Source organism: Bos javanicus, chromosome 21, assembly GCF_032452875.1.
Source record: "Bos javanicus breed banteng chromosome 21, ARS-OSU_banteng_1.0, whole genome shotgun sequence".
Lineage (NCBI taxonomy): Eukaryota > Metazoa > Chordata > Mammalia > Artiodactyla > Bovidae > Bos > Bos javanicus.
Window position 1 is genome coordinate 41,102,930 of NC_083888.1, and position 24,879 is coordinate 41,127,808.

Sequence of the window (24,879 nt, forward strand, 5' to 3'; positions counted from 1 at the left end):
CAGCCATGTTCTGACTCTTTGCAAACCCATGGACTGTAGGTCGCTAGGCTTCTCTCTCCATGGAGATTATCCAGACAACATTCCTAGAATGGGTTGCTATGCCCTCCTCCAGGGGCTATTTCCAACCCAGGGACCTAACTCCTGTCACTTACGTCTCCTGCACCGGCAGGCAGGTTCTTCAGCACTGGTGCTACCTGGAAGCCCCGTGTAACATCACAGTGTTGTCTATTTCTAGGAATGTGTTGACAGATACTCAGATCAGAACCTAGAATTATGCACGCCATTTTGAAGACATCCCTGTCGACCTTAGGAATTAATACCTAATTGTGTTTTTGTCTAGTGTTCTTTCATTGAATATAAAGACTTTAAGCTGATATACCGGCAGTATGCAGCTCTCTTCATTGTGGTTGGAGTTAATGACACAGAGGTAAGATAATAGAAGAGCTTATGGAAAATATAAGAATATTAGGAATAACAGTCTGCTTTTTATTCTGCTTTAAATGGATATTTTCTGCCCCACTTACCTCCATGAGCATCATCTTGACTCTGGAAGGATATTGTTTTGTTTGTTTGTTCTTTGTTTTAAGGGTATTGGGTTTTTGTCAAGGCTGGGAAAGCTATGTGGAAGAGAGAAACCAGGATTTTTCTTGGATTAGATGAGTAGCTTGTGAAGAAGCATGAGACCACAGAATGCCTTCCTGGACCGTAAGCAGTGCCAGTTTCCTGCCCTCGTTCTGTGTGGCACAGGGGGGCCACCAAGCCAAGGGTAGAGGCCAGACAGTTGTGGTGTTCAACCTCGGCTGACATGACAGAAGCCAGAGCAGACTGTGAACATGAACACGCTGCGATTACGTCTCATCAGATGTAGTTCGCCTTTTCAGAAATGTCAGTCTCAGATCAATAGCCCCTGTGGCCATGGAATGCCTGAAAAGGGTGTTTAAGATCTAAAATACTTGGAAATCTCCGTTGATTGTTTTTCACCCACGCACCAAACTTTGAAACAGTTCCCCATCTTCTACAGATAGAAAAGTGACAACATGAAGACCCTGAAGGAAAAAACCAACTGGCTTTAGCCATTCATTGGTCTTGAAGTCAGGGAGTAAACCTCCAAGTTCTAATCGCTAGACTCAATCTAGTTTCAATGCAGCTAGAGTCATCACAGACTTTTCAAAAAATCTTAGATGTTAAGGTTTTCTACATTTCCCCTGTTGATAAGCTTCTTTTAAACAAATAAGTCCTAGAATTATTCTGAATATTTGTCCATAGGAAGCTACTTTGCTCACATTGTCTGTTTACCAAGCCAATGCTCTAAAACCTGGCTGCTGACGGGGCGGCTCCATGTCTCTTTTCCCATACGTCACACTGAAATTATTTACACCATTCCTTTTCTATTTCAGAACGAGATGGCAATTTATGAATTCATCCATAACTTTGTGGAAGTTTTAGATGACTACTTCAGCCGAGTGGTAAGTTTAATGACTTAAAACAGTTTTCATCCTTTGCCCAACTCCAAGAAATAGGCCTGTATAAAAAACATGTGTTAATATAGAGCTTTAATGTGTAAAAGTTAAAAAATCAAATGATGCCAGATTTTCTTTACCTTTCCTTCTGGCTCATCCAAAGTGTTAGAAACTATGCTATGTCTAGATCTCTATACAGAGCCAGTTGTATAAGACTAAGAACCTCTTGTGTCTTTCTCTGTTAAGATACTTTGCTATATACATCGATCCCTTCTTCTTTCTTCTGCGTCCCTTCCTAGGACACAAGACCCTTGTAGTTTAAGGTTCATTTCCATCAGAACCAGCTCCCCTCAAGGAAAACATGAGTTCCTTTCCAATGCCCCTTATTTTAACAGTTGTACTGAACTGTAACTTAATGATACAGAATTCCCCTTCAAAGTGTATAGTTTTTAGTATGTACCCAGAGTTGTGAAACCATCACCACAAAGTTTAAAAATATTTCGCCAAAAAGAAACACCGTACCCATTAGCATTTCTCTCCCACTTATCTACTCCACTTGCTCCAAGCCCCAGATAATCTCTAATCTACTTTCTGTCGCTATAGGTTTGCCTATTCTAGACATTTTATATAAATAGAATTATATGAAGTTCAATAATATGTGGTTTTTATGACTGAATTTTTTACTTTAGCATAATGTTTTCAAGACATTGATCACGTTGTAATGTCTGTCAGTACACCTTTCCTTTTTATTGCTGAATAATATTCTATTCTATGGATATACAATATTTTGTTAATTCATTCTTCAGTTGATGGACATTTGGGTTATTTATGCTTTTTGTCCATTATGAGTAATACCTCTATGAACGCTTGTATACGCATTCTTGTGTGGAATCATGTTTTCAGGTCTCTTGGGCCTCTACCTAGGAGTAGAATTGGGGGGTGATATGGTAACGCCATGATAATCATTTTGATGAAACTGTTTTCAAAAATGGTTCCATGATTTAAATTCTCACCAGCAGTATATGAGAGTTCTAATTCTCCACATCCTCACCAAACCTTGTTATTATCTCTGTTTTGATTATAGTCATCCCAGTGGGTATGAAATGGTATAAATAAATTGTGAGTTTTATTTGCTTTTCACTAATGGATAACAGTGTTGAGCATCTTTTCATGTGTTTATTGACCATCTGTATATCTTCTTTGGAGAAATGTTTGTTCACACCCTTTGCCCATTTTTCAGCTGCATTATTTGTCTTTTTTATTGTTGAGTTGTGAAAGTTCTTGATGTAGTCTGAGTATAAATCTCTTATCAGACATAACTTGAAAATGCTGTCTCCATTCAGTGGTTTTCTTTTCACTTGCTTGATGCTGACTTTTGAAACACAATAGTTCTTAATTTTGAAGAAGTTAAATTATTCTGCTGCTTATGTTTTGGTGTCATGTCTAAAAAGGCTTTTGCCTGACCTAAGGTCATAAAGATTTACTCTTTATGGGTTCTTTTCTTTTTTCCCCAACTCAGACCTTATTGATTTCAATGTTATATTTGTTTCATTTATATAATAGTTTTAGCTTCTACTTTTAGGTCTTTGAGCCATATTGAGTAATTTTTGTATATGGTTTGAAGTGGGGGGGTCTCACTTCATGTTACATCCAGTTGTCCGTGTGCCATTTGTTGATAAGACTATTCTCCCCACCCCACCTCCATTTAATTGTCTTGGCACCCTTGTCAAAAAAATCAGTTGACCATAAATGTAAGGCTTTATTTCTGGATTTTCCGTTCTGGTCTTCTGTATGTTTCTGTATACAGATCTGTATGTTTATCCTTCTGCCAGGACCACTATATCTTGATGACTATAGCTTCGTGGTTAGTTTGAAATCCAACAGTCTTTTAAAAAAGAATCAGTGAAAATGTTTTATTCTGCTACCATAGGCTTTCCTGAGACTTGCTTAGACATTTTTAAGAAGCAGTAGTGACACAGGCTAATTTTTCAAAACTCTTTTGTTTATTTCATTTTGCTGTTAAATAAAGAGATTAGGAAGGAACTGTTTCCAAGCTGCTTCCTCTTGAGGCAGTGAGTGGAATCTGCTCCATAATTAGTAATCTTGAGTGCACTATAGGGCAAAACATTGAAAGTTGTATCTTCAGCCTAACTCCTAATGCCACAAGTAAAGTTTGGCAAACCCCTTCTTTGTGGGGCAATCACCTAGCCAGTTTTCATTGCCTTTATGCAGTTTGTTCTCAGTTTGAAAAATATGGTTCCTAGACCAGTAACATAGGTATTATGTGGGAATCTCTTAGAAAGATAAACTCTTGGCCTACCCCAGACTATTGAATCAGTCTGGGTTGAGGTGCTGCAAACTGTGTTTTAACAAGCCTTCCAGGTGATTCTGAAGCCTGCTTCAGTTTGAGAGCCACTGTCTTAATGCATGAGGCTTGTTGTCAGCCGTTTCCTAATTCAACGGTTGGAGCTGGGAAGCGGCTGAGTGGCGTGTGACACGGTAGTGCATCCAGCTAGGAAGGCGCTGGTGCCCTCCAGAGCTGAAAGAGATGCTTATCTCTTGACAACCACTCTGTTAAGACAGACTGGTTGCAAGTCAGGGTCTGTGATTCAGAGCTGGCCATGGTTAGCCACTTTGAGAGAACACCTATCAAGTAGAATATAATTTCCCCAAATAGCAATATTTTAAACCTGGGAGAATGAAGAGTCGGTCCAAGCACTATCATTGCTAAGGTTTGTAAAATTATGATATTCAGTAACTGAGAATAAATAGCAGGTTGCTGGATGATAGATTTTATTTTTGGGAGAGAGTCAGTGACCACATAAACCACAGAAGTGAAGGTTAGAATTTAATTTAAGCCAGGTGATTATACAGGACTTGGATAGTACTAAGGGATGACCCGGTTTAGGATGACAGTAGCAAAAAGAAGAGAAGGAGGAGAGAGAAGAGTGCCATGGGAAATAAAAGAAAATCCACCCCACTCCTGGAGAATGCCTTGTCATCTAAGATTTATTTTTAGGTTTGTGAGTTTTAAACTTTCTTTCTTGGTCTATTTTTAATCTTCGGAGTTTCCAGATCTTAAATTTGGAGATCAGTCTCATGCTGTCTGGGTTGAAAGAAGCATCTTAGCATCATGTTTCAATACAGAGCCAGCCCAGTTAGCTTCAAAAGAGGCAGGACTTAATGTATCTGTGTCATCATTTGTGGATTTGCCATAATTTGTGAACTAGTCCTTCCTTTGATAGACACCTAGCTTGTTTTCAGTAATTTGCTACTATAAATAACATTACCCTGGATATCCTAGCACACATCACTGTGCCATTATCTAATTGTTTCCTTAGGATAAACTTCTAGAAGTAAGACTGATGGATTCAAACTGTGCACATTATTACATTTTTTGATATACATATCAAATTACCTATGTTCTCTAAAGGTTGAATTAGTGTATTCCCTCTACACTCTGAAAGTGAATTGTCCTGGCCTATAAATGTCCTCCAAACGGCAGCCTATTTTTTTTTTTGAATCACCATCCCAAACTCAGGGCCTCTGTGGGCTCCAGCTTCTGCTTATAGAGCAGCCTCTCCCCGCTGCTTCCAGGCTGGCGGCCAGAGCAGGCGCTGTCTCTGCTAAGCGACAGGGTCTCTGCATTGTGGCCCAGTGTCTCCTTCTCATCCTTGGACTCTTTTCTCTTTTCCAGAGTGAACTAGATGTATCCTTTTTCAGTGCTGTGAGCCAAGTTTTCCACACTAGTTGGCAAAGGACAGGCTAGTCCTGATCAGGTAAGTGCCAAAGGCCGGGAATCCAGTATCCGGAAGACTCACCATCAATAGCTGACAGGACATAGAGGTATGGGCTATTTGCAGAAACCCTCTACCCTTTTGCACGACAATTCTTGTGTTTTTCATACAGGGCAATGCTATGATGGTGTTTAATGATCACTGTTATATACTAATTTAACTTACATATATGGAATAGACTTTTTCAGAATTCAAATAAAACAGCCAGAAAGGGCTTGGTCTGCCTACAGAGAATGGATTTTCATGGCTCCAGGTATAAATCTCCAGAAATTCCCCACATGATCAAGAAGGCTTCCAGGGATGATAAACTGGAAGGTTAAAGAAATTGCCTGGCTTGTGTTCATTTCCTTTTATAGCAGAGGAAATTCTCCTTTTCTTCTCTTCTCCCTTTTAAATCAAAGTATCCAAGGGGCCCAAGAACAGCATGATTTGCTTAGAATACTGCTGATTTTGGCAGGAGCCCACCGACCTTTGTGTGAGTGCTCTGGAGGCAAGTTGTCTTTTAATTTTTACTTAAGAAATCCGCTTACCACTTAAAAGCAATAAATGGAATAGTTCTTTGAGAAAACATTAGGCTTGAATCTAAAATAGTAATATTAATTATAATAAATATATATTAATTATAGCAGTTATGTATGTATATGTACCTATGTGCTGTGCTTAGTCGCTCAGTTGTGTCCAACTCTTTGCAACCCCATAGACTGTAGCCCGCCAGGCTCCTCTGTCCATGGGGATTTTCCAGGAAAGAATACTGGAATGGGTTGCCATGCCATCTTCCAGGGGATCTTCCCCACTCAGGGATTGAACTCAGGTCTCCCCCATTGCAGGTAGATTCTTTATCTTCTGAGCCACCAGGGAAGCCCATATATACATATGCTGCTGCTGCTAAGTTGCTTCAGTGGTGTCCAACTCTGTGCGATCCCATAGATGGCAGCCCACCAGGCTCCCCCCTCCCTGGGATTCTCCAGGCAAGAACACTGGAGTGGGTTGCCATTTCCTTCTCCAATGCGTGAAAGTGAAGTCACTCAGTCGTGTCCTACTCTTCGCGACCCCATGGACTGCAGCCTACCAGGCTCCTCCGTCCATGGGATTTTCCAGGCAAGAGTACTGGAGTGGGGTGCCATCACCTTCTCTGATACACACACACACACACACACACACACACACACACACACATTAGAAACCTATGTCCAGCACCAGTATGCCAGTATATTCTGGGGAAATGGCCATTTACCTTTTACTCTTGATAGAAATTGGCATGTTGATAAAGTTTATTTGCAGGCTGTGTTTGGAAGCCTCTGTAAGTTAACCAGGGAAATCTGAGTGCCCTCTAGTGGTGAGTGACCTAAATCTGTGGTCCTTTTGACCTAGGAGACCCAAGACCAGGCTGCATATTTGGGTGTATTTTTATTCAGCATGTAATATTCCATTTTAACTAAATCTTTTAAAGCCATTCAAAATAAATCTCTTTCTCCTTATATAGGGGAATAATAAAAATGCCTTTTGATTTAAGAAGTAATGGCACTGATGATAAAGAATCCACCTGCCAATGCAGGAGACTTGAGAGACACAGGTTTGATCCCTGGGTTGGGAAGATCCCCTGGAGGAGGGCATGGCAGTGCACTCCAGTATTCTTGCCTGGAGAATCCCACGGACAGAGGAGCCTAGTGGGCTACAGTCCATAGCGTCACAAAGAGTTAGACATGACTGAAGCCACTTAGCATGCACGCACAGTAAGTTAGCAAAAGCGTTTAATAGATATTTTGCCAGAAATACACCCAGGTTCTGCTTTCAGTCCTGCCACCAATTGGGTGTGTGTATCAGACAAAACACACAAACTCCTCATCTCAGAATGATGGAATTAAACTGGAAGAGCTTTAATACCCTCTCAGCTTTAGTGTTTGATGTTGCCATGACTCTAGGTAACTGAGCTGAGTTGCCTTACACCTAGAGCAGGATGGGAGAGTCTTTCAAGTCTAGATATGCAGAATTCAAGTGAGTCACATGTAGTAGGGCATGTATTATATTTGGATTCATTGTGTTGATGTGTCTTATGTACTGACTAGGTGTTTATTAGAAGTAGAGATGGGTTTGTCTTTGTATCTGTCTGAAGTGAAGAAGTGAAGTCGCTCAGTCGTGTCCAACTCTTTGCAACCCCATGGACTGCAGCCTACCAGGCTCCTCGGTCCATGGGATTTTCCAGGCAAGAGTACTGGAGTGGGTTGCTATTTCCTTCTCCAGGGGATCTTCCCGACCCAGGGATCGAACCCGGGTCTCCCACGTTGAAGGCAGACACTTTACCATCTGAGCTTCCGGTCAATGTAATAGAGCTCCAGCATTCTTGTTTGAATTTATTTTTCACACTAAAGCACACGATTTCTGTCTCTTCCTATCATTTTAGTTAGCTTCATTTTTGCCTTCTCTTCCTCTCTGACCTACTTAACCTATTTACTGTCCCTCAGCAGTTACTTAGGCACATCCACTTGACAGATGAGGAATTTTTCATCACTTAGAGAAGGGAGCTAAGTCTGCAGATCTGGAAGTGTCTGTCTGAACTTGAGGTGAAATTCACGTGGCCCTCCTGTGGTCTAAAAGCACAGCAGCTGGCAGGGCAGGGGCATCGGTCTTCTACTGACCTTCTTAAAGGGTTTCTACCCTCAGCCATCTGAAAAAAAGTCACATTACCAATCCACAACTCTATTCTGCCTCATACATAGTTCTGTTTAAACTGTCGCATCAAAGATATGCAGGGAAGACTTCTTCACACCAGGTTTTAACAGGAAGACAAGGGAGCCCTTTCGAGGTGCCACCCATAGACATCTTGCATCAGCGCTCTGGTAGCTTGTACCTGGGAACCTGCCAGAGCAACCAACATTGTGCCCGGAAAGTAGCTTCCTTGGGCCTTAAAACGTTGAACCAGCAGCTGACCCAGTTGCAACCTGGAGCCAGCTACCCGGAACAGGTCATGACCTTTGTGTTTGCTTAGATTAGGAAAGCCCTCCGTGTCAGTCCATACAGGCACAGACATGATTTAACCTCACGGAATTCCCAAGAAGCTCTTTACTCACAGTCTCACTCCAGAGACATTACCACCCTGTAGCTTTTAAAGGAGGGGGCGGTTTTCCAGAGCCTGCAGGGTTAGACACTAGGAAATTCAAAGTACCATTTACATATCTCCCTAGTACGGGCTTGTTCTACTTCTGGTAAGACTAACGTCATAGAACAAGGCAGATGGAATGTTAAAAAGAAACGACCTAAGCTCCAGAAATCAGGACAGAGATTCTGGCTTGTTGAAAACCCTTCTACTGAGTGGGACCTCTCTGTTGCAGAGTAGTGTCGGGTAGGGCAGCCTGCACCCCAGGGACCAGGCAAGACGGTGACCTAAATCATTCATGTTGCGCTGCAGCAGCTCCTGTTCCCTCTTCGCATTCCACTCCGCCCGCCTGTGGGGCTGGTTGGTGCCTGAGGGCTTCTCTCAGGAAAGTCTGCCCTACCTGATATTTGGTAGATTGATTAAAGACTTCAAATTCCATGAATCAAGATAGTTCTTAGAAACCAACTGATGAGCCTCTCAAAATGTGTTCAGCTCCAGAGCCCCGGGTTTGCTGAACTCTCCAGACAATTCATAATTCGAAGGAACAGTTCGAGCCCCCTTCTGCTAAACTGTCAGAGGGTGGCACCAATGAACAGCGCTGTGTGGGAAAAGCCCAGTTCCTCCCCAGCTCGGTGCACACCTGCTGTGTGTGAAGGCACCAGAAACCTTGAGACCCCTTTGGTATCTGGTGCCTTTGAAGAGGCTTAAAAACTTTGTTTATCTGGGGTCGTGTGGAATGCAGTAGTGCTGCCTTTAGACCTGGACAACCAGGGCCCCGTGCTTTAGAGGACCCCCTCTAGCTCTCCTTCAGCAGCATCCCTCTCTGTGGGATACGGGTGCTCACCCAGAGCCTGCAGGCTCCCGCATCCACTCCTTGACCACCCTTGAGCTACCTGGATCCCCAAAATCTAGTGGGTACCTGGACATCCCAGTGCCTGCCGCCAGGGCCTCTGCAGGCCTCTCTCCATTCGTAACCCAGGACTGAGGGCAGGAATGATGGAGAGGCTGGGATGGCAACAGGGGTATTCCACACACAGGCATGTGAAGAGAAGTCAGGAATAGGCTGGGGTCCCTATTTATATTCTTGTGCCCACAAATACAGGCTAGGTCTAGAATCCAGAAATGTCTTCTTCATTCAAAAATATCTTTAAAAAAATCTTTAGAACACTTATATTTTTATTTCACAAGTGCTTAAAGCCCCAAAGCCTGAGCAATTAATTCCAGAACCTTAAAGCTCATATGGGTGATGCGGAACATGCCTTCTTTACTGTAGCTAGGGTGGGGAGCAGGGAAGGCCTCCATCCTGTCTGCACTGTGACTCAGCTGGTTGCAGGGTGTACCCCAGGAGGAACAAAGGGACCCTGTCAGCAGTGAGCAATACTGCCAAGATTTCCCGTCAGGCCCTGTCAGGCCCGTGTCTGCCGTTCCTCCATTACTTTCCTAAAATCCCAAATACCTTTAGAGGTCCAGAAACCAGAATAGGGCTTCTCCAAATAGGAGATAACTCGAGCCTGACTTAATGAGAAATCACAAAAGTACTTGTTCAACTTGGGGCTACAGAAATATTGGCAAGAAGACCAAAGAAATTCTCCAGGGAAGTCATCCAACACTGAAGTGGCAGCCTGTAAGGAACTGAAATGTTCTCTCAGAAATTTACAGTAATTGTTCTTACAAAAGAATTTCTTTTGAGGTATGGTGAAGCATGTGATTACATCAGGAATGGTTTGAAAATATCAGAAAGGAGTAAACTAGCTTTCCTCTCCCTGAGGGTTACTTTTAGAGTCAGAGGGTTTGCCTACTTTGAAGCTGGAAGAAAATGAGGTAAAGTCTCATTTTTTAGACGAGGAGGCTGAGGCTCAGGGATGGTACCTGCTCTGCCCCAAAGCTGTTCTGTGGATTGTTAACCCATAGTGCTGCTTTGTGACAGGGCTGCTGTTGGTCTCTGGGCTTCCAGGGCCTTTGATTCTAGGGCTATACATTTGATAGGTTAAATTTGACACAGTTTTTGAAAATTCATAATGATCTAAGAAAACTTGCATAAAGTGTCTGTCACCATTTGCTGTCTTGGTGTTTTCTGAATTAGAGAAGTTTTAGAGAAACACTGGGCTTTGTTTGCTTGGAGGAGTCGGAAACCACGAAACATTTTGAAGAGAGTACCTGAATGTCTTGATAAGAGCTTGCTTTCCAAAAGTGAAGTTCACCTCAGAGATTTCTAAACATCTTTTTTTTTTTCCCCCTTTTAAAACTATATCCATTAGAGTCAGGGCTGCAAGAGAAGAAAGCTGGCCCATGGGCCCAAGGGAATTTGTGCAGCTAATTCAGTCTTTGGGAAGGGCAGGCATGGAGGGGTAAGGGCCATGGGCCTCTCCAGCATGAGTTCCAGTCAGGTTAGGAGCAGTTAGTTAGCAGAATTAGGAACGGTCCCCAAGGGACTGTTCCAAGCCATTCACCTGGGAAAGGGATATGAAAGTTCCAGATTAAACAATTCTGCCTTCGAGACTGTTTTGGCTCTCCCTAGCCTTCGCCATCTCTGTTTCCTTTACATGTGTTTCTGAGTCCTATAGATAGCATATTCACCCCCTACTATTCCTATCCCCCCTCTCCCTCACCAGGTCCCTCTGTCTTACCCCAACTCCTTTGGTTCCATGCTTCTGGTTCTGTTTACTCAAGAACAGTGGAAGCAAGTTATGAGAAGCAACAGAGTTGTGTGTGGGGGGGCGGGGTGGGGGCGAGGGGGGCGGGGCGGACCACAAGAAATGACAGGTTCGTTGACCCCAATTCTGACTTTGATATATGTGTTATTTTAAATAAGCCTATGTAAACTAAAACAAACAAAAATACACAAATGTCTTTGTTGCTCTCAGAATGGGAGTGGGTCTTTATGGGAAACCTATTTAACAAAAAAAGACAACACTCCTTTTCAGTGACCTGAGACCATACAAAGCGTAAAAGTGGACAGAAGACTATTACAGGGAGAATATATCCAAAACTATGCAGAATCCTCAAGATGATAATCTTCTTTACAGTAGTATTTGATTTTCTGTGGGAAATGTGAACAACTTAGCTCTTTCCAACTTAATCTAATTATATGAGAAATTGAGTTAAAGTATAAAAGTGAGAATATGTTTTCCCCCCACCCTACTTAAAGAACTTTGCTTAGCTATGATCTTATTTAAAAAAAAAGAAAAAAAGGAAAGAAAAATAAGAAGACAAGGGACCTGAGAGCAAAATACAGAATCAGAAAGTTTAGTTCCTAGGCAGGGTTCTTGACAGGAATTGCTTTTGAGGTCCTCTTTGAATGTATGCTCCTCAGTTTTCTCTTCCTAAAGGAGGACTAGACCACCAGACTGGTATTAAAATACTATGTTCAAGAAGTGTTTCATGATCCAGAGATCAAAATTCCAATATATAAGCCAGAAACATTTCAATCACTTTAATTAAAAAATTGATTTCAAGTGGCACAAATATTACTGGGGCCCTACAGTATTTAACTCCAATCCACATTACCCAGAATTCAGAAAGGCTCTTAGGTTTCTGGGTTGAGAAAAGATCGGGCTTTATGAATCTGTTCTCTGAGAAGCTATTTTTAGTTCCTGTCAGCTCCAACCTTAGGGTGCCCATGAGAGGAAACAAATTTCCTCAAGGATTTCTAAGTCAGATGAGTTCAGTATAACCTGAAGGTTCAGTTCAATTAGTTCAGTCGCTCAGTTGTGTCCGACTCTTTGTGACCCCATGAATTGCAGCACGCCAGGCCTCCCTGTCCATCACCACCTCCCGGAGTTCACTCAGACTCACGTCCATCGAGTCAGTGATGCCATCCAGCCATCTCATCCTCTGTTGTCTCCTCCTCCTCCTGCCCCCAATCCCTCCCAGGATCAGAGTCTTTTCCAATGAGTCAACTCTTCGCATGAGGTGGCCAAAGTACTGGAGTTTCAGCTTTAGCATCAGTCCTTCCAAAGAACACCCAGGACTGATCTCCTTTAGGATGGACTGGTTGGATCTCCCTGTAGTCCAAGGGACTCTCAAGAGTCTTCTCCAACACCACAGTTCAAAAGCATCAATTCTTCGGCGCTCAGCTTTCTTCACAGTCCAACTCTCACATCCATACATGACCACAGGAAAAACCATAGCCTTGACTAGACGGACCTGTGTTGGCAAAGTAACGTCACTGCTTTTGAATATGCTATCTAGGTTGGTCATAACTTTTCTTCCAAGGAGTAAGCGTCTTTTAATTTCATGGCTGCAATCACCATCTGCAGTTGGATCCTCTTAAAATAGTCATTATAGCTCATCACATTAATAGACCATCAGCCTATACCTTTCTTGCTTCCTCCTATTCCAAATGTCAGGGCTGAGGTGTGTTTGCCTGTTTATTGCCATGGGCCTTGGCATATAGGGCATTTCTTGGTCCCTGCTCACCTGGCTAGTAGCACAAATGCCATTACTCTTGGCTTTGCCATTGTGTACAAGTTGCTTATGAACCAAATCAAGATATGAACAACAGCTGGATTCTTATTTTAAAGGCGTCACATGATTCTAAGAGGAAATCAGCTTTCAGGCTTTTGCCTCACGTTGGATTTGGTCTGTGGTTTCCCTGTAGCGTGCCAGAAACTTGCATGATTATTAGGGGTTTGAGCCACATAGTCAGATAGGCAGGCCGTCACATGCCCACAGTACAGAATGACCTCATTAAGCAACTCATGTTTCCAGGATGTTGGGAAATTCAGAACTTACTGAAGGATCTTGACCTTGTAATATAAAGATGTCAGTGGTCGATAAGATTCAGCAGTAAATTTTAATCTGAATTTCAAAACATTGGGCTGATTGTTCAAGGGGATATCTGAATTGCTGATCATCTTCTTGCCAGAGATGGAGCAGTCTTTTCAGAGCAGTTTGCATCAATTCAAATAGACTACATTAAAATGAGATCTCCTTCTATCTGAGTATCACCCTGGATGGACTGACATTTTCAAAGGCACTAGGCCTTAAAACAACAAGGTCCTACTGTATAGCAGAGAACTATATTGAGTGTGCTATGATAAAACATGGAAAAGAATTTTTTTTTTTTTTTGGAAAAGAACATTTAAAAAAGAATATCAGTGTTACGTATATATGAATGTGTATGATAACTGAATCACTTTGCTGTACAGCAGTAATTAACACATTGTAAGTCAACTATAGTTAAAAAAACACTACCTTGCCACCAAAAAAATACAACAGGGCGATTCTGTAGGGCATTTTTTCATGCAGCCACCTGTGCTTCTGCCTTTTTTTATACTTCACTATCATTCCTGCCTTGTTGTGGCTTCTAAGTTCTGGCTTCTGGGTCCAGTGAATAGGATTAAGTCAAAGGCCTGATATTCCAGTCCCAGGTTGGCCATGGATAAAGCAATCATCCATCTAATTGGAAGATATTATTAATAGGTGTAATAAAGCTTTTTTTTTTTTTTCTTTTCTGGGTCACTTAAGGACAGTTCCCATGGGCTCCTGAAAAACAGTTTATTCTGCGGAAGGACTATTTTCACAGAGCTTAATGAGGTATTAACACAGAGCCTAATAGAAACTTAAAAGTCATTCACAGGATTGTCTCATTCTCTACAGATGTACTTCACCAAACAAGTACAATAGCTTTGAACATCTGGAATTACTAGTGACTCATTTTACAAAGATTTACTAATTATGAACTCTCCTTGTACATTTAATCACTCCCTGTTGAATGAAGTTTGTCTATTTGAAATAATCTATCAGTTGTTGTTTTGTTTTTTAAACAGACCAAGATCCTGCTCTTTGGTAATGAAAACCTAAGACAGTAAAGTGTAGACTTTAGAAATCTTCAGCCATTGTTGTCATCGCCCTCAGAGTTTAATTCTCTCTTCCAGTTCAGTTTCACAAAGGAAAAGTTAGGTACTCAAATGAAGGGGCTCCTGGGGGAAGAATTTGGCTCTTTCTAATTAGCTAGATATCATAGTCTAACAATATTTTTTTCTTCCCCTATGCCCTGTCCTGACTTTCTACCAGGAACATCAGGAAGCTAAAGTGGCTCCATAATTCTCAAATGAGTATTTTGAGAATGCTCCATTTATAAGTACTCCCTTGAAAACTGGAACTTTTATCTCCTTGGGAATTAAGTCAACATTGCCTTGCTTTTCTTCATTCATTTCTCCTAGTGACTGTTTTTTCCTTTAGCCTGTCTCATGCTAAGGGTGCTGTGTTGAAAAGGCATTTTTTGGGGTGGAAGTTTGAGGGTAGAGGGAGGGTGTATACTCAGCAGCCTTGGGCCTCTCCTGAGAAGTCTGGAAGCAGAGCAGCTGAGCCAAAACTCTGGATGTAAATTCCAAAGTTACAATTACTAGCCATGTGACCATGGACAATAGCTTTGAGCCTCTTTGTTCCTGTGTAAAATGAGAATACTGTTAGCACGTACATCACAGAAACAAAGAGAAGACTGAAATAATATATGTAAAACGCTCAACACAATGCCTGGAACATAATAAGTATTCAGTAAGTCATGGCTATTTACTGTTATTATTGCTATCTGGGAAGACATTGTTCTTGAGGTCAGGTCATACATACACTCTTACCAAAATTTACTTGCTTTATTCTCCAGCTCTTAGTACATCCCCTCTCCCTCTGGCTAAAGGGTATATAGCTGCTCCATTTCTATGTCTATTGTCCAGTGAGCCTAACCAGGGGGAAACTAAGTGTATTTGTGTACATGAAGGTAATAATTTCTAGTATAAACACCAATTTTAATTTTAGGAAATCTGTTTAAAAAAAAACTTCATGTTTAGACCAATTTACACTAGAAAAATTCCAAGTCATAAGTTACTGTTTACTGAATGTTAACATTTCTATAACTAATTTCCTTAATAATAACCCTAGATCATGTTTAACTTGGATAAAGTACACATCATTTTGGATGAGATGGTATTAAATGGCTGCATTGTGGAAATGAACAGGGCAAGAATTCTTGCCCCTCTACTAATTCTTGATAAAATGTCAGACAGCTGAAAACAGAGAGGCTCTGCCAGACAACGTAGGCTCAAAGGAAACGAGAATACCATGGAGCGCCTCTCAACATCGCTGGCCCACAAGGACCTGGAAGACCAACACTGCAAAATGGCTATCCTTCCAAAGACTTTAAACACGTGTTCTCCACAGTCCCCAATGGAAAACAAAAGTGTGCTTTAAAGTACGATGTACAAAGAAAAAGTTTCTCTAAACAGAGACAAGTTTTATTTTCTGACCATAGCATTTTTTTTTCCTCGCTCGTTTAGATTTTGTGTAGTACTAAGGGCAACTTTTCGGTATCTGCTTGACTTTGTGAAGAGATAAATTCAGGAATAGCATCACCGGGTGGGAAGAAAATGAGAGCTCTCCATTGGCCAATAAGCTGTTAAAATTGACTTGAACATGCATAGCACTTTGAATAAAAGTTTTCTGAATGCTATCTTTCTTTAAAAAGTCAAAAGTTTACCAAATGTGTGCACCTAATGAAAAATTCTTTCCAGTTTCTAAAAACCTGATACACATTTTATAGGTACTTAACAATTACAATGCCATAATGTAATTAACTCTACAAAGAATGTTACTATAATGAGTGGCCAAACATTAAGACAGCCCTTACTGCTATCCTGAAGGCTTCCCAGGTCATTCAGTGGTAAAGAATCCTGCCAATGCAGGAAGACATAGGTTCAATCCCTAGGTCAGAAGATCCCCTGGAGGAGGAAATGGCAACCTGCTCCAATATTCTTGCCTGGATAATTCCATGGACAGAGCCGCCTGGTGGGCTACAGTCCTTGGAGCTGCAAAGAGTCAGACACAACTGAGCGACTGAGCAGAGAACTGACTATCCTGTGTGCCATATTGTAAAGGGTTTATCTTATTAGTAAATTTATTGGTAAATGAAATTTAGTTCAAAGTCTAAAACTGGAATACAAGAGAATATCAGTTCAGGTTACTGTGAAATGCATCTACCCCTCTCTTACTCCTTCAACCTCTTCTCCTGGAATGTCCTAAAGCAAAGAAGACCACAAAGCTACTATAGAAGAGCAATGCCCTGATCCTCCCAAACCTTTCTATAGTTGTTCTTTTGCTGTTTCATCAACAGTAGAAGATGCAGAACTGCCTTAGCTAACAGCATGTTCACGTTAGGGATAGGAGGGCAGGTACAATGGAGGAAGTAGAAATATATTGTCTTGATACATGAAGATATCGTGCCGTCCAATGGAATCCCAAAAGTTACTTTACCTACAACACTCTGCCCTCCAAAAGAGGACATAAATGGACATTCTAGGTACTAACTCATTCACTATTAATTTCTCACTCTCTCATGTATGTGTAGGAGGAATTTTGTTAAAATTCTTTGTTTCTAAAAGTTCACTTATATACTTCAAAAGTTTGCATCTATGAAGACCAAGGCAACCAGTCAATAATGAATTCCAAAAGCAGATCTTGTTCTGGACTCAGTTCAGGAAGGCAGAGGAAAGGCTTCTGACCTGCCAGAACAGTAATGGTATGCATCGAGAAACCAAGGTATGGGGAAAGCCCAGTCTAGATCAAAGTGCTTTGGAGGTCTTTCTGAGACATTAGTTGGAAAACACTGTCCTAGTTGATAGGCACTTAATCAGTAGCACATTCAGGTAACTGCTGAAACTGGTACACCAGAAGTAACGAGGGAGTGCATAAAATTAATTTTTGGGTCATACCAAAATAGCATTTAAATAACATGTTGGCACAGATTTTAGTACCTTGAGAGAACAACAAAAAAATACTAGGTAGATACCACTGGAAAAAAGACTCCATGTGGAGACCCAAGTAGATGTCTCATAATACTTGACTCATACAAAGTGAACTATAATGTGACTCTCCGTCTGTGACAGCCTGTGTCATCTAATTTCAGGTTTCTTGTTCCACTGTGACTGCAGCTAAATGATTTCCACACCATGAAATGTATGGCTCAGATTGGGCAGCTTTACCTTGTCCTTGGGCTTTTCATTCTACAGAAAGACTCCTGGCATTTCAGAGTTACTCTCTGTATAACAAGACTCATCAATTTTACCTGCTGTAGCAATGTGCTAGACCAGGATTCGCAAACCTTTTCTGCAAAGGGCCAGATCAAATAAGTATTTAAGGCTTTGTGGGCCACACGGTCTCTGCTGTAACCAGTCAGTTCTGCCGTTGTAATGCAAAAAGATCCATAGATAATACATAAATAAATCAGCATGGCTATGTTCTAGTAAAACCATTTATTTAGGGACACTGAAATCTGAATTTCATCAAGTTTTCACATTATATTTTTAGTCTTTTGATTTTTTTCAACTACTTAAAAAAATTCAAAACCATATTTAGTTCATGGCCCACACAAAGGCAAATGGCAGGCCAGAGTTTGCTGACCCCTGTGCTAGACTAGAGGCTTCCTAGGTGGCTAGTGGTAAAGAATCTACCTGCCAACGCAGAAGCCACAGGAGACACGGGCTCAATTCCTGGGTTGGGAAGATCCCCTAAAGCAGGAAATGGCAGCCATCTCCAGTATTCTTGCCTGGAGAATCCCATGGACAGGGGAGCAGGAGTGCGGGAGGAGGTTGGGGGGGCGGGGGGCTACAGTCCATGGGGTTGCAAAGAGTTAAGATATGACTGAGCCACTGAGCACGCATGTACTTACTAGACTTAGTCTTGATAAAAGTTGGCTGACAGATGTTTTAGAGACTTAAATAATGGCAATACTACACACATAAACTGGATTTTAATTCTACTGCTAGTGTAAAGGTCTAGTCACGCATCCATGACTTTTTTGAGACATCACCACTACTGCTTTTGGATTAAAGCCTAGGTCATATGTTTAAATATTGCTGTTATGCTTTATTAACTTTTATTCTCACAGAGAACTGTGAGGCTAACAATAAGGTGAATTATTTAAATGCTGCCTCTGATTACACAGTCACAATATTCTCATGCAGAGAATAGAAACACTACTCAAATGATTGACTTCAGTGGGAGAAATCTCTAATGTAGAAAGGCAATGTACCTTTTAAACAGGTAAATAGTGGGTGATTCCCCAAAATGCTTTTTACTCCTATAAAAGCCATCTGGCTAAAAAATCAGGCCTAGTGACTGTACTTTTAACTAAATGCATAGATATGATAAATCAAAACAATTTGGAAAATGGAAATAGAGCCCCCCTTTTAAAAAGGAGGAAACAGCATTATCTCAGTGGTTTCTTTTCACACCAATACAACATTCAAAAATTATTCTTGGATCTTAGACTTACACCTCACTGAAGATACAATTGTAAGTAGCAGATTTGGTGTTTAAAAAGTTAACACAAAAACATGGCTATTTTTAGGTGAAGAATACTTTAAGACAGAACGTAAGAGCTGGATCACAAGCAAGTGGATATATATTTCTGCTAGCTTTCCAGTCTCAGTAAAGTGGATTTACATAGAAAAAAACATTTCTTCCTATAGTAATTTCAAAAAATGAAATGTCAGTGATTCAAAATGACAAGTATTTAAGCTCTTAGGCTGATGGCTGCAGTGAAACAGTCACATGACACAGTTTTGTACGCTGCAAACATTTTAATGATTATTGTTAAGCATACATTTTGGAAATTTTTTTTTTACTTCAAACTGCAACAAGTTAAATAAATGTTTATAATATACAAAGAAAATACAACCAAAAGTAAAACTTGCTTTAAGTGTGCCTTGCATCTAAACCAGTGTTTTTTCCTCCCCCCCTTAATATATCTTTTATTTTTGAACTGCACAAACACACTTAAGAATTTGATCTTTATAGTATGGCATTTAGGAAATAAAAATATACTCCCACCTCAAAGAAATAAAAAGGTTGTGCATGATTATATGCCAAACAAAAGAGAGAACACTAGATATACTCTGATAGTGCAGGCATCATTAAAGAGGAAAAGAAAAAGCTTGAGATGCTCATTAACTCTCTATGTTTTAAGGAAGCAGGATTTCTGACCAAGTAGCTTAAAAGCCAGCAAAACAGGGATCAGTGATGGCAACTGTAGTGTATGAAGTATGAAATGACAAACTTTACACAAATACACTGTTAGAAATTTACCAGTGAACACTGAAGATCTGAGAAGCTGCTCTTTGGAACAGTCAAGTAGAACCACCTCATTCCAGTCACATGAGCCCTTGTAGCAACACAGTGTTCTGTGCTATGTACTTGCTGGCTGGATAGTTAAAGGATTTGTTTTGTCATTAGCAGCTAACAAACTTACTCCACGTGTTCTTAAAGCCTTAATGGTGGAAAAAAAGGCAAGTGTCATTAGCATGGAGGATCATATACTTCTCTGCAAACAAACACAAGAGGCTTCACTAGAATTTTAAGTCTCTGATGTCTCCCATTGCACTTCAAAGCTCAATTGAGATGAAAGCCTTTCTCCATTGTAGCAGCTAGCAGACGCTCTCTCATGATCTCCTCCGAAGAGTATTCTGGCAACTTGAGATAATGCACACATGTGTTCACTGATGGGTAGCTTGCATCAGTAGCATCAACCTGCACAGAAACAGAATTGAAAACAATAGAAGACCATGACTTTAAATATGCATTTCTTTCAACCCTTAGGTAACTAAATTTGGTTTACACTGCCCAATAGCTAGAGTTTGTACCTTGCGTACAACTGTGAGCCTGGGATGCAAGTTAGCCAGTCCCCCTGGAGGCAGAGTTGAACAACCAGTGGTAAACTGCAGAAATGCTTTCCTCTCGTCTGAAGACATACCACATAAAACCCGCACGAACCTAAGGAAGCCAGGGCTACAAGAAGAAAACAGTTACAGTGATCTGATAGCTGATTTAAATGAAAGATACTACCACTACTTTATAAGCCAGCAATAACCCCCCAAAACGAATATCCACATGTCAAAAAAACCGCATGTCTAGAGACTTTTGGCTAAGTATGAAATGAGCTGATGCAAAATACTTAAAAAATATCCTTCAAAGACTGTCTGTCTTACAAAGGAATATAGGAATCAAATATGCAACAAAGCCAGCAAATCAGAAAAGCTCAATGGAAATAGTGATTTAATGACTAGGAATAGTAAATGGGGACAGATTTTTGGAGATTTTTCTCATTCTGGGTATTGATTATGCAGGTGTGTCCATTCTGTGAAAATTCTTCAGGTTCTACATACAATTTCTATACTTCTCTGTTATACTTCAATAAAAAGTTTATTTTAAAAAAGCTATGTATACAATGTTACTTAAGTTTAAAATAATACTTTCTTATTTACATTACTTTGAAAACTTATAAATCACAACTAAATACAATTTCCTGATATGCGGCGAACAGAAGTGAATTGAGTGCTATTAGACATCACTGGAATAATCAACAGAGCTAGAATGTACACCATGGATTAGCTAATAATATGGAATCAAGAATTTCCTAACAAGTATAGGTATGTGAGAGAATCTCACAATGTACATTAATACATTGAAGAGTAAAGGTAGATGGTATATGCTCCATATCCTCAAATGGTTCAGAAAAAATGTATGTGCGTGTGTATAGAGAGAAATAATGTAAAAGTACAGCAAAATGTTAAGTACTGGTGATTCTGGGTAAAGAATACACAAGAATTCTTAACTATTCTTCAACTTTTCTGTAAGTTTTAAAATATTTAAAAATAAAGGTTAATATAAAAGCAATAAAGCCTAAGGGTTTATAAATGACCCAACTGTTAAGATGATGAACAGTTAAAATATAGTGAGTAAAGTTGGACTGTGAAGAAAGCTGAGCGCCAAAGAATTGATGCTTTTGAACTGTGGTGTTGGAGAAGACTCTTGAGAGTCTCTTGGACTGCAAGGAGATCCAACCAGTCCATTCTGAAGGAGATCAGCCCTGGGATTTCTTTGGAAGGAATGATGCTAAAGCTGAAACTCCAGTACTTTGGCCACCTCATGCGAAGAGTGGACTCATTGGAAAAGACTCTGATGCTGGGAGGGATTGGGGGCAGGAGGAGAAGGGGACGACAGAGGATGAGATGGCTGGATGGCATCACTGACTCGATGGACATGAGTCTGAGTGAACTCTGGGAGCTGGTGATTGACAAGGAGGCCTGGCGTGCTGTGATTCATGGGGTTGCAAAGAGTCAGACACTACTGAGCGACTGAACTGAACTGAACTAAAAGGAATCAACATCAGCTAAGATTCAGGTGACTTTCTATATAAACTCAGGCTTATCCATGAATATGTATCTTGATAATGGTGAGACTTAATTGCTTTCTCATTTTATGCATATAATTCACTGAGTCATTTAGAGAACCTGCCATTCTAAGATAAACATAAACAATTTGTCTATCTTAGAAAATAACCAACACATACCTGTCACGTGTATAACCCAACTTAGGTTCAGTATAATTAATAATATCCTCTGCTGCCCAGGATGGTGACTGATTTCCACAAAGAATCATTTGGACCTCTTCATGGCTGAAGGAACTTAATTTCTCCATTGGAAAAACTTTATTAAACCCATCTACATTTTACACACAGCAAAAAAACAAAAACAAAACACAACTGAGTTTGTGTTTCCAAGTTACAATTTCAAAACCACAAATTTCAAATCAAAATACTCAACTAAATGGACAGAAGACAAATATAAATATTTGAAAAAGCCAATAAAAATTAAAGTAGCTTGAAATAAAAACTGTGCTAGGGTTTTAAATACAGAAATCTTTGCTTAGTATCACAGATGTATATGTAGAGAGAATATTCAGACACTATGGTCTGTAGCCAAATTCCAATAATTTCCCAACCAGTTCTTTATGTCATACAAGCCAGCCAAAGCAAAGTTCTCATTTTAAAAACTAGTAAGGGATAAACAGTTCAATATATTTTGCTTCACTCTTTACCTTAAGACTTTAGGTTCTAATATGGTTTAATTCATCCTGATCCTGTATGCAACCTTATATCCACTTACAAATGAAAAAACAGAAGCCAGAGTAGGTCCCTCATTACTGAGGAAGAGCAGCTTAGGGTATGCTACAGCTTGAAAATGGTTCAATCTGTTCCGGGTACCCTGTAGGACCTGACCTAACTGTTGGGAAGACAAAAAACTAGATGACAAATCTAGAGATTACTAGCATAGTCTAATTTTTGAGCATAGCAGTACCTTAATTTTGGTGTCTCAAAGTAAAAGGAGAGGGATTAAGCTAAAGAGCCTTAAAATTACCTCTGAAGGCTTCCATCTGTTTCTGAATACCCGTATGCATGCAAAAGTCAAACATCAAATCCACATATTCTTCTGCATTATCCATTGTTATCATCTGCAAAGGAAAATTTGTCAAGGTAATTGTTATTATCTAGGAATATTTTAAGAGGATTTTTCTGAATTTACAAACATTTTTAAAAGCAAAATTTGTACCTCATCTTCACCACTTGGCTTGAGATCCACAGCTGTAAAACCATATATTCTTGAGGAAGGGCAAAACTGGAAATTTAAACTGGGAAGGCAGAAAAAAAAGAATTAGATTAACATTCAACTAACACTGGTGTTTAATTTTAAAACACTGCTGCCAAAACCACGAACCCTTCCATACACGCAATAATAACAAAATCACTCTACCAGATTAGATGTTAAATATGGGGCCTTTTAAAATGCAAACCCCTGTGCAAGAAAACGATCTGGACAACTGTTACCAAACCTGGTTTTGCAGAAGTCGCATGAAACATCACCTTTCATGTTTCCATGTTTCACTTCCTCCTTATGGCACAAAATTAATGAACTAAAGATTTCTGCAATGAATTATGGCAGCAACATGTTTATAAGATTTTTTTTTAAAAAACAGAAACTGTTGCTTTACACAAGTCATTAATGCTCTATTGTTATTCTCACCTCAAATAAAACCTTGAATATATTAAACATAACTTCTCAATATTCTCAAAAGAAGGAAGGAAAAAAAGGAAAGCAAAGCCTTGCAATCAATCCAAAATCACAGTTAAATATAACAAGGATATAATAATTACATGGATACAAATTAATAGAATTTTATGAAAAATCTGCAGTATCCGAATTAGTTAATGCAACCACTGGGGACCAGGCTTATTGCAAATTACTGAAGACAAAGGAACAAAAGCTTTAGACCTTACTCATCCATTAGGCTGAAGTATGCGTGTGTGTATGTATGTATGTGTGTATATGTGTGTGTATATATATATATATATATATATATATATATGAAAGTATATATATATATATGAAAGTATATATATAAGTGAATTAATATATATATATAAAGCTTACCCTAAATCCTCTATGCTAAGTGGAGGCCCAGAACCTGATGGATTCTTCAGCACTAGTTCTTGTAATTTTGTGTTCTTCTCGTCTTCAGAAAGACCTTTGTTGCTTAAAATCTGGCGCCTCTTGATGGCAAGGTCTTTAATTTCTTTTAAAAATCTGGCTCTGTGTGGGTTTACTAGTTCAAAGTCTTCCCAAGTTAAAATTCCATTAAACCAAGCTGGCGGTTTTGGTTTGGGGGGATCTAGAATGAATTCTGATTTTGAATCCTCCTCAAAGCTTCCTACTGAGAGTGAGTCATGCCCTTCTTCTGTAGAGGCTTCAGACTGACTTTCAGTGCAGTGTAGGTCTCTGTCGCCTCGTGACTCATAAATCAGTTTGCTCATATTACTTTTAATGTCCCCCATACACATAAGTTTAAAGAAAGGTTTGGAAATAGGTAAGTCCACAAGTCTATTGTCTTGAATGCATTTGGCCAAGAAAATTCCAAGGAAATGAAAGAGTTTTGTGATCCTTTCAAGCTCGTCACTGTCTTGTGGAAATGGAGCCGTAAACAGTCCACATGATCTCTGCACGTAGTATCCAGGAGGTTTCAATCCACCTCCAAGATCGACCTGATTTTTTTAGAAGAAGAAATGCAAATAAAATCAAAAGACCCATAAACATTAAACATCTTAACTGTGCTAGATAGTATCTATAAACACACTTTATTAAATATGTTTTGTTGACTAAATTTTATCTTTTAATAATATCAAGATTATTCAATAATAAAAGCAGAGTCAGAAAACCTGACTCATGTTCTGAAAGCATATCCAATTTTTAACTTTCTAACTTTCTAAAAGCTGAATCGCAATCAAATCATGAAATAGGAAATTAATCTTACATGACGAGATTCATCATCTGGAAAGTTGTCATCACAAAGCCAAGCTCCCAAGTCAGTTCTCTGGAATTCTGCTGCTACCAGAGCATAGAACTCTAAGGTGGGCCCCAAACCAGTTCCTTCTTCTCCTAAAAATTCAACCTAAACATGAACAAATAAATTATGAGGGAAAGTAAGCTTTAAAAAAATCATTTCTGTAATGATCCCATTCTTGCCAAAATCCAGTCCTACTGTAATATGTTTTTTTAAAATAGCAGTGGTATAATATAAGCCACACAACAGTTTTTATTTTAGTTTTTCTAAAGAGAAATTTGATTTGTTGTATACTATTCCATATTCAAACACTGTAGTTAGCATTGTTCATACATCAATTTACTTCTCACAACAAACC

The 24,879-nt window shown here is 39.8% G+C and overlaps 2 protein-coding genes across 12 annotated transcripts in view; one reads left to right on the top strand and one right to left on the bottom strand.

Annotated features, from left to right (window-relative positions):
• Positions 1-15,801, top strand: part of AP4S1 (adaptor related protein complex 4 subunit sigma 1) — a 48,131-nt gene extending 32,330 nt beyond the window's left edge. For all 3 annotated transcript variants that reach the window (XM_061394109.1, XM_061394108.1, XM_061394107.1), the window contains 4 exons: positions 341-427; positions 1,398-1,466; positions 5,158-5,169; positions 15,234-15,801. In XM_061394109.1, the coding sequence (XP_061250093.1) occupies positions 341-427; positions 1,398-1,466; positions 5,158-5,169; positions 15,234-15,362 (297 nt within the window). In that variant the 3' untranslated portion in view covers positions 15,363-15,801. The remainder of the gene's footprint in view (positions 1-340; positions 428-1,397; positions 1,467-5,157; positions 5,170-15,233) is intronic.
• A 3,107-nt stretch (positions 15,802-18,908) lies between these two features.
• The window catches only part of HECTD1 (HECT domain E3 ubiquitin protein ligase 1), a 77,713-nt gene continuing 71,742 nt past the window's right edge, over positions 18,909-24,879 (bottom strand). For all 9 annotated transcript variants that reach the window (XM_061394079.1, XM_061394077.1, XM_061394074.1 and 6 more), the window contains 7 exons: positions 24,492-24,629; positions 23,615-24,222; positions 22,736-22,814; positions 22,544-22,637; positions 21,697-21,847; positions 19,988-20,132; positions 18,909-19,874 (listed from right to left, as the gene is read on the bottom strand). In XM_061394079.1, the coding sequence (XP_061250063.1) occupies positions 19,737-19,874; positions 19,988-20,132; positions 21,697-21,847; positions 22,544-22,637; positions 22,736-22,814; positions 23,615-24,222; positions 24,492-24,629 (1,353 nt within the window). In that variant the 3' untranslated portion in view covers positions 18,909-19,736. The remainder of the gene's footprint in view (positions 19,875-19,987; positions 20,133-21,696; positions 21,848-22,543; positions 22,638-22,735; positions 22,815-23,614; positions 24,223-24,491; positions 24,630-24,879) is intronic.